The sequence below is a fragment of the Mizuhopecten yessoensis genome, unplaced genomic scaffold (genome assembly GCF_002113885.1).
Source record: "Mizuhopecten yessoensis strain PY_sf001 unplaced genomic scaffold, ASM211388v2 scaffold3819, whole genome shotgun sequence".
Classification (NCBI taxonomy): Eukaryota; Metazoa; Mollusca; class Bivalvia; order Pectinida; family Pectinidae; genus Mizuhopecten; species Mizuhopecten yessoensis.
Window position 1 is genome coordinate 1,243,699 of NW_018405235.1, and position 10,969 is coordinate 1,254,667.

Below are 10,969 nucleotides of genomic sequence, written 5' to 3' on the forward strand. Positions count from 1 at the left end.
AAAGGTTTTTTTTGTCGAAAATGAAAAAAAATGGTCAAAACCCTATATACCATGCTGTTCAAATACTGAATCAAGTGTTCATTTGGACTAATGCTTTGTTCGATGTTTTAAGTGATATTTTGTTGATAGATTTTGACTGTATAAAATCTAAATTACTAGATTTATCTCTCATTATCAATGAAAGTCGTCCTATCAAACAAGTAGTATTGTGCAATATGATTTGTTAACTTTCTTATTTTAAAGCGATATGATTTGATTGACATCATGGGATTATCGATATTATATGTAAATGAACTTAGTATGGTATTATGACGTGTCAATTAAAAAGGGAAGCTACTGAGGTATTGAACTACCATCAGACTCATTTGTTCAATTATTCACCTTGAATGTATTAAAATGCTATATGGACCTGATTGTTGAGAGTTTAGGACTTTTTGATGTATGTAATCTTCCCATGCTAATAAAACAAAGAAAAGAGTAAAATGTGCATATACGTTTTTAAAATAAGTGTTATAGAGTTACTACTTTCGCACTGATATTTCATTTCATCTCAATATTGTACAGACATGCACAACGGATGTTTTATATCAACCAAGCCTTTGGTCGATGTCCTGGTGATGCAGGATGGCTGGTGGTTGTTGATGCTGATGATACCACCGGAGCATGTCCATGGGATTACAAATCATTAAATAGATCAGCCCCTCTGTTCGCTCCAGGGGAGGATGTCACAGCATGGCAGCTATGGTAAGATCATTGCCAATGGGTGAAGTGGCACTGGGTAATATGTCCACACCAGGCATACACGTCTATTTCCACTGTAGTGTAAAACTTGCTATGTTGATTTCACCTGAACTAAAGTATCGTTAATATATTTTAAACACATGTTACAATATTGTTAGATAATTTCAGTAAGGAGCGCACTACATCTTATCGTGAATGAAATGTAGTATCACGTTAGTGTAAATAATCTACACTCATCTAGTAACATTTAAGGTCATAACAACATTGACCTTTTGGACATATTTCCTGAATTCCTTGTATTTAAGCGCTTTGAATATTCCGTTATTTATGAATCGGGCAACGCAGTAGAGAGAACAGCTTGTTTTCGCGGGACAATGTACAACTTCTGTTATTGGTCCTGACAACAAAACAAACAAAATAAAGTTACTCTTTCAAATTTTATTTGTAGAATCTATACAAGTGGTATATTATTATCTTGTACTTTACACACTTAATTTAAGCTTTAAAATCAAGTCCATCATGTTTAATACTAATTCATAATAGCATAACAAAACAACATCGAGGGCTGTTCCACGGCGGACGTGAACCAAGTACGTCGTGTGCTACGTCATTTTAGTGTGTCAATACGCAGTAATAAGCTCACATGTGTTATGCAAAAAAGAATGTCATTTTCGTCAATGGGTCCAAGCATACCGAACGTAACTTTTGAAGTATAAAACATCTAAACACACCTGGTAGCTCTGTAGTATAAAAATATATATACACGTCTAGTTACACTGTAGTGTAATTCATCTATACACGTCTAGAAACACTGTAGTGTAAATAATCTATACACGTCTAGAAACACTGTAGTGTAAATAATCTATACACGTCTAGTAACATTATAGTGTAAATCATCAATACACGCCTAGTTACACCATAGTGTAAATCATCAATACATGTCTAGTAACATTATAGTGTAAATCATCAATACACGTCTAGTAACACTGTAGGTATAATTCATTTATACACGTCTAGTAACACCGTAGTGTAAATCATCAATACACGCCTAGTAACACTGTAGTGTAATTCATCTATACACGTCTAGTAACACTAGGCATAATTCATCTATACACGTCTAGTAGCACCGTAGTGTAAATCATCAATACACGCCTAGTAACATTATAGTGTAAATCATCAATACACGTCTAGAAACACTGTAATGTAATTCATCTATACACGTCTAGTAACACTGTAATGTAATTCATCTATACACGTCTAGAAACACTAATGTAATTCATCTATACACGTCTAGTAACACTGTAGTGTAATTCATCTATACACGTCTAGTAACACTGTAATGTAATTCATCTATACACGTCTAGTAACATTATAGTATAATTCATCTATACACGTCTAGTAACACTTGGTTGTAAATAATCTATACACGTCTAGTAACACTTGGGTGTAAATAATCTATACACGTCTAGTAACACTGTAGTGTAAATCAACAATGCATGTTGTAACACTGTAAAAGGAATCACCCGTACACCTTATGTAACACTTAACTGAAAATCATCGATACACGTCTGGAAACACTTGACAAACATTTCATCCAACTTAGTCAATCCTGTCGACGGTGTTGAGCATCGCCATTGCAATACAAGTTCCTTTGCACGTCCTGTTCAGCACACATTTTTACTGCTACGGTAACAAATAACGATACATACAAACAGCTGACTGCATCTTAACATTTTAGTTGTCAATACAATATGCCTAAGAGCAATTACACTCCATGTTACTACTGTTTCGTCTTTCTACGTCTGAAGGGGATGCTAATGGCCGAACAGTTGGAATCCCAATTGGGTGTTATCAGCAGTTAAAACAGAAGGGGGATGCATAAAACCCCTTAGACACGAATAAAAAAATAAAAAATAAATAGGGAAGTACTACTTAAATTCAAATTAAATGATTACCAAAGTGTGTATATTATGAATCGTGCCACTACCTAAAACATATTACTGAGGTTATAACAGTTAAAAGATCAAAATATATATAGAGAAAAAGTTTTTCAATAACATCATGAGGTTTTCGTTAATCTTACAATTTCTTCAAATAAAGTAGGAAAAATCACAGAAAAAAATATGACACATGCATTTTGGCGTTGCCTGTAGAAAAGCCGGATGAACAATGCAAAGTAAAATTTTACACAATTTCATTAAGTAGACGATGATGAGATATGACATAGAAAAGAAAGGTACTACTGTCGTTGTTAATTGAATGTAACAGGTAATGGTAGGTATACTTCCTTTGTTTTATATTATATTGTGAACTTGCTTGTTTGTTTATCACGGCGTTGCAGGCGTGAGCATATATGTAGCACAAAGCGCCATTCCACAGTAAACAGTGTAGCACAGAAATGGGTCCTTAGGAGATACATCATTTGTAATAAAAGAGATATCTCTTACACTTTCCAAAACATTTATTTTAAAATATCGTGTAAAACTATTTTCTGGTAGAAAAGTTCCCAATCACCATCCGTCGTATTGATTGTTTACAATATAACTGGGTTATACAGAAACTAAACGTTTGAAATAACCTGTCCACATTCGGGAAAGGCAGCAAACAAATATGCTTCGTGTTCAAACATTAAACTTCTGATATGTGTATGAGTTTTATTAGGTCACGAAAAAACAGTATGATTAATAATAGCGATTGTCTAAAAGTTGATCAAACTTGATACGGTTTTATTTATTACCTTTATTTGCTATTCAGATAGAATTTAGCTTAACGTGCCTCATACTGTATATTATGTAATAAATCTAGCAACAGTGATGATGTTGTCGACTGGGCGTTACAACATCAAATATTCAATACACTTTAAGTATATGTAATACAACACAGTCTCGGATTGATACGATAAGGCAATGATAGAGATCAGATAGTGTTATGCTTGTTCATCACTAATCAAAATTCTGTAGCGACTTTTCTCTCAAGCAAATTAAGAAAAGCATTCCTAAGATAATATGTAACCTTTATAAAACATGATTATGTCTGATCTCTCGCATGAAAGTATTTATTGTTTATAAATACAGTACACCTCGGCTTCTATTATACTGTATCCCTCTGTACAACGACGCATGCTCAGTACTGTAAACATTAAATCTGTGTATGTTACATATCTCTGTATACCAATGCAACTAAGGTGTTGAGATAAAATGGAAAAGAAATTAGCACGGAAACTTCTGTAACGTCACGAGTGAGATAAATAGATCGACAGGTGCCCGATGCTATGTATTCTGCCTTTCTTGTATATTATCATAATCACATTTCTCTCGTCAACTGGAGTGCGTTATTTGTTCCAATAATATATACCAGTCCTATTATTCCACTGTGTAACTATACGTGTGTTACGTTTGGAAGGAATACTGTGTTGTTATATAAGATATTTATCATCTAGATTGTAGGGAGATATGAAGATTTGTTTCCAGAAGTGATTCATAACTCCCTACTACATAAATTGTGTAATATACCACAGAGAAAACATCTCTTTAACATGTTTAGTTCGTTTCGGTTGAAAATTTTGCCTGTCTTCTGGTAACGTGATGACATTAAATAATAATAATAATAATAATTCGAGGTTCTTATATACCGCTTTATCACAACCTAGTTCGAAGGTCGTCTCAAAGCGGTTCACAAATTATTATCCGTGGTTATAGGGCCTTTGTAACCAGCAAATACTTTTCTCAACTCCCTAGGGTTAAACTAATCCGAAACACTGTAACAAAGGTAAGGTATAATAATATGTTGTGTAGGTATGCAGTGATGACATTTAGCCAATCAGAAACGCTGTAACAAAGGCGAGGTGCAATCATGTGTCGTGTTGGTAAAATGTTTATTGATTAAGTTTAATTCAGGTTCAGTTCTGTTCAATCACTGCTCAAATTTATTACAATGTGAGCCAATATTAATATGCTGTGGCTATTGTTTCCTTATAGAATACGAAGAAGCAGATATGTTAGCCGTGTTCATCAGACGTTGGTTGTGATCGACTACAGCATCATACTACATGCAACTGATTCAAAACTATTCTGATGTATCCCTTTTCAACCAGAAAGACAATACAAGGCTCAACACAGCCTGAAAGCCTGAAAGATATAAAGAATTTGATATTCCTTCCATTAATACCACAAAAGATTTGGATTTTCAAAATATGAGAGTCATGATAGAAAACCAGGAACCACACCCACATACAACAGAGGACATACAGATTGTATTGATGTTACAGGACGTAAGAGAACGACATCACCTCTACCATGTACTTCAATCAAACATTTACAACAAAGGTGTCAACAGTGCAATACATGTTAAGTTACACTACTAAATATATTTTTATGGTAATGATGTCCTTATAGGGATTTGGATTGGGTACATTATACACAAGTCTGCCAGTGCTCGTTGCATGTTTTTTCGGTCACCTCACAAGCTTTATCACAGAGAAAATAGCCGTGCTGTCATACAGCATTGTTCACTTTCATCGTATGTGAGAAACATCTCGTGGTGGCAGTCTATAGTCTGTATTTGTCGCAAGTAAAGCTTCTCAATGCAACTTTCACGAAGTGTGTAAATCCGACATGTTTTGGCCTGCGTTTTAGTTTTTCTTTAGACCGAGTTATTTTTATTTATCGTATGCATAACGTTTTCTCAATTTACATTTATCTTTGTAATAACTGGGAGCTTTGATAATGTCGCTGGTTTCATGTACATGGAATATGAGCGATAAGCATCATGCTACAGTACAATACACACGCATATTGAATGACATGTGAATATTTAAGCATTGAACTGTTTTTGTATGGTATTTATGATCTATTTGAATGACACAGCTTTGCAAGCAAACAACATAATGCGTGCTTGAAAAGCTGTCATTCAAATAGATCATAAATACCATTCAAAAACAGTTCAATACTTATATTTACGTTTCCTCTTCCTCTTATGTCCTTTTTTAACTTATAATTTATATTTAAAATTAAAAATGCCCGCCTTATCGAACGTCCACATAATTTCGTTCAATAATTTGAACAGCGTATTGTCGCGTGCTGATTGGCAAACAAAGTAGGACTTTGAAATTTTAACAAACACTTCAGCAGCCGTCATGTTTATTTACATTGGATATTGTAGTTCCGGTCAGTGTTGTATTAATACGCTAAGAATTGTGTCTCGTGCTGCATGGTAATTAAAGCCCCATCAACGACACAGCTTTCAAAGAGGCTATATAGTGACAATGCCATGCAAATGTAAATATATATATTTGAACTGTATGGCTGATTATTATTGTGATAAATCAAATGTAGGACGCTTAATAAACGTCATATACAAATATTATCAATATTATTGTTTGACAGACATGTTGACCTTATAAGTCACTGAACCTTTTGATTTAAGTATAAATGGAAATAAATGAGATTGCATTTATGCTTTATGACTGGTTAATGGTAACTTTAAAGTTTATATTAAAATAAGTTATTTCAACAACAGAATGACTAGGAAAAAACGACAAACTTATATGTCATTATTGATATTTATTAATTTGTTGTTCTTTAAATAAATATATAATACGTAGTGTCCACCATGACAGACACTGTTTATTTTTATTTTCTAACTCCAATGGCAACACGCGAGTTTATCCATGTGCCCTGTTCCACACACTGAAGGACAAACCTGGCCACGTCACCTCGGGCTATCGTCATCTTGCAACCGGGCACACGTTCCTGGTCTGACGTCAATAACGGCAGCTCTACCACAACCAATGAAAAAAAAACAACATTTTTTGACTTATGTGTCTTATTTCAGGTAGGTGCGAGTGGGATCGTGGCGTTTAGGTTTTGGTCAATGATGTAAACAGGAAATGAAAGAAAACACAACTATCTATTGCCAATACATTATCATAATGATTAATTGGAGATTTTGCAAATGACAAAGGCCCGGTCCCAAAGAAGTATCACTCCAATAAATTTAACTTTAAGTCTTATCAAACACCTGATGTTTGTTTTTTCGATATCCCATACGAGCTCTTGACCAGATTGATTTTATTTGCAGTGGGCTATTAATTGCAGTGTTTTTGTTTGTTTGTTTAATGTACCTATCCAACTAATACAAAGAACTTCGTGTTTTACTGGTATGGACTGTATGTATGAATGGTACACCGTACAAACCATTTACAAATAACGACACCCTTAACGAACGGGAAGTACTTACCGGAAGCCTCCCTCTGCAGAAGCCCGGCAGGTTTTACTACGGTATAGTGTATGTGGGAGCAATGCTTGTCCAGATATTCCTCCATTTCCAACATGTTATCCAGCAGTTTACCGATCGGAAATATCCCCATGGTCCTCTGCAAGGACAGTGGTCCTAGGAAAGAGAGCGTAATTGACTGTAACTTTATCTGGACCTCGGAAGTCGTGTGCAGTCATAGGAGTACCCTATCACACAACAAATGTTTTGAAAATAATTTGAAAATACATTGAATACGCCTTTATACATACAATACCGTTTATTGTAGTATAATCAGGGCATTTCGTAAATATAAACATATACTTTCTTGGTCATATTCAATTTTTGTCGGTAGAACGTAATTCTAATTCGTTAAATATTATATTATAACCACTGTGAGATATGGGAGCTGGCTTACTCATTGTTCCCCATGATGACAGACAGATGAGTCTTTTCGTCCTGGACATGCGCATAGCCTCAACGATGCTCTGTAGAGATTCCGTGTATAATGTGACCTTTGACCTGTCGAACAATGCAAGCTTTCTGGTTCCTAGACATGATATTAATGCGTCACTTCCGCTTAAATGAGAATGTATTTCCTCTGGTTTGAATATATTTACCCTAGATTTCTGAAAAAAGAAGAGAAATCAAGGCTATCTATTAATTTTGTGTTAAAATTACATCTTAAAAATAGTTTACACAACAAGACCATTCTCCGTGACGAGATGGCAATTTACATATCACAGTATTGTATTTTGTACAATAGTTTTGAAACAATTATCTTCTTTCAACTGATATCATTCACTCTTGTCAACTTATATGGAATCGCACATGGGGTCTATATGTCAGGAGAGAGGAAAACTCAAAGGAAACTTACGTGTTTTCCCCAAATTTCACCTGCCGGAAATGACCGTCATATATTTTAGCGCGACAACATTAGTTTTTGTTTTCAAAAGAAAAGCGTTAACTGGGGCATATTTTGTAGATAAAAACTACGACGAAGACTAAAATGAAGTATTATTGAAATGAAATCCTTAGAATTATTAAGATTTTTTTCGATATTTGATTTACTGGAATTTTCTTACCGGAATTGCCATCATTCAGTCAAGATACTGTCCAAACGAATTATCTATTTGTCATCTGAATAGAAGATTTGCTTGAAATATTATGTTTTGGCATTATTATTTCTAAACATTTTCTTCAGGTTGGCAAGTTTGGAATATGAAAGTTTTCTCGTTACACAACCAATTAGTGTTTCAAAATTTCATAAGCTGTTATTATTGGCATTATAAAAACGCGCGTAGATGAACAATATGTTTTATCTGAGTGTATGACAAATGGGTTTGTACGATCCACGACAGGTACATTACATTGTTTAAGTATAAACATGTTCACTTTACTGGATTTGAAAAATAGTTAAATGATAGGTTGAACAAACCGTGTGTAATTCAAAATTGAAAAAAAAGAAATCCCGGCGTGAAACAGCTCGTATCATTACTGGATAACCTTCATAAGTAACAATTCCGTATACTGGGTAGTTTTATACTAAATATTCTCTGTGATAGACGTAAAACACTACACTTACTATAGGAATGAAAGACAAATCGATTCCACATTATCATAATTCTATTTTACTCCACGCAGTTGGTCTAAACACAATATCTAGTGAGAAGAGAGAGATTTTTTGTTACAACTCTTTGATTACAGACGGACCTGGACGTTACACCTAACTTTTCATTATTGTAGGCATTCCAAAATGTTATTTCATGATATGTAAACCAGTTACAACTGACACAAATAACCAAGAAAGCGGCATTAGAGACATTAATGCAATACGTAAGAAATTGTACTACCAAAACATTTCTCTAAAATGTGACTTATTTTGTGTTAACCTTGTAGAACAACCCGCTGGGAAACAATGTGAAAATATTTTGCATTATTTTCTTCGATTGTCAACAATAAACCAAGTACATTTACCACACATTATTTATACTTTGTAGTGATGAGAATAAACCCGTCAACAGGAACATCATGATATTTTAAAATGTGCATTACTATATGAAATATAGGAACAGGATTTATGGACAACGGCAAGTCGAAATAAACTTCCTTCTGTTACTCTTGGAGAACTGTGTTACCATACTTACATTTAAACAATGACCCATAACTTTTGTTTAGAGATGTTGATCCTGACATTAGTTTTTGGAAAAGGCGTTACTAATGTTGGTATAATTGGTGCTTAGTTCCATTGCTGTACTTTTCAGCAATAATTTGTTTATTTAATATTCTAAAATCAAATTAATTATATTCAATATTTAAATAATATAATTGCTATAACGTATACTATTGCTGACCGGAAATACACCACGAACACGTTAGATTTATGGATGCGTCCTAGGGTTTTATTCTCCCCTGCTCGTCTTAATTGTACATATGACGTAAATCTTAAACGTGCCCGTTTAATCCACTGGACTCTATCTGAACATGTCAACATACGTCGTGTTGGTGAGGGGAGGCCTACATAGATACCACCGTGCCGGTTGAGCGTAGTCATTGTACCGGTATGTCAACGATTACTGTGCTGGAGAGGCCGATATGGATATCTCCGTCTAGAGACGTCACAAAATTAGACATTAAGTTTTTTCTGCATGGATTCAAAGCTGTAGTCACAAAAGAATTTTTTGATGTGTATAGAATAAATGTGTTGAATCTTTAAATAAATTGAGCGTAAACATTTTGTTTCCTAAACTAAGAGTAGAACTACCACTCCTATACTTACTGTTAGGTGTGTATCATCGGTCGTTAGATTACCCGGGCTCCTGACCAAAGCATGCACGTAATGACCTCTCGCCAGTGCCTGCTTTACAACATATTGACCAGTAGGCCCAGTAGCTCCGAAAACAACCAGTCTCATCATACAGCGAGGTGTTTACAATGAAGTAGGTTGAATCACCCGAGATATCACTGTTGAGATATGTCTACATATATAAATCTGTATTGTGTTTTATCAAGCATTGTCAGCTTGATAAACGTAAAGCCACCTACTAGGGTCTACATATGAACCTGCATCCTGCCATAAGAATAGTGTAAGCTTAATGCCTCTTTTAGATACTTGTGTCCGCATCACCCCTTTTCAGCTTTATGGTTTGTTAAGTCACAGTTTCAAACCAATTCAAAAACAATTTAAATCGATTAAAACAAATAGGATAACTGTGAATTCAGAAGTAGAGTTAAGGTTTGTTTAAGAAAAGTAGTGATACATAAATTGTCTGAGGTTTAAACGAACCAGACAGGAACACGATTTGTACATTGTGAAGTTGCAATCAATACCTGTGTTCGCAAAGTTGTTAGATGACATATCATGATACAAGTAAAAGTAATACCTATCAGCGGTTGCATTAATTGATATGGTGGTCCAGTATACTATAACAACTACACACGTCATGTCAATGTGTACATGTTACAACAGTGTGTGTGAGAGTACATATAAGGGTATTAAAGATCCTCAAACTATATCCTCTCTCACTGAGATCTCATCATTCTCATTAAGAACTCTCCTCTCACTGATATATCACCTGTCTCTCTAAGAACTATCCTCTCTCACTAAGATTTCACCTGTCTCTCTAAGAACTATCCTCTCTCACTGGGATCTCATCATTCTCATTAAGAACTCTCCTCTCACTGAGCTAGCACCTGTCCCACTAAGAACTATCCTCTCTCACTGGGATCTCACCTGTTTCACTAAGAACTATCCTCTCACACGGATATATCACCTGTCCCACTAAGAACTATCCTCCCTCACCGAGATCTCATCATCCCATTTAGAACTTGCCTCTCTCACTGGGATCTCACCTGTCTCACTAAGAACTATCCTCTCTCACTGATATATCACCTGTTTCACTAAGAACTATCCTCTCTCACTGGGATCTCACCTGTCTCACTAAGAACTATCCTCTCTCACTGATATATCACCTGT

The 10,969-nt window shown here is 35.0% G+C and overlaps 1 protein-coding gene across 1 annotated transcript; it reads right to left on the reverse strand.

Annotated features, from left to right (window-relative positions):
* Positions 1-6,192: 6,192 nt before the first annotated feature.
* LOC110448057 (flavin reductase (NADPH)-like) lies at positions 6,193-9,913 on the reverse strand. The gene is made up of 4 exons (XM_021494090.1): positions 9,773-9,913; positions 7,412-7,622; positions 6,979-7,131; positions 6,193-6,517 (listed from the first exon to the last, which is right to left on the reverse strand). Exons 1-4 carry the CDS (start codon positions 9,908-9,910, stop codon positions 6,372-6,374), a joined length of 648 nt encoding a protein of 215 aa, XP_021349765.1. The 5' UTR covers positions 9,911-9,913; the 3' UTR covers positions 6,193-6,371.
* Between the last annotated feature and the right edge of the window lie 1,056 nt (positions 9,914-10,969).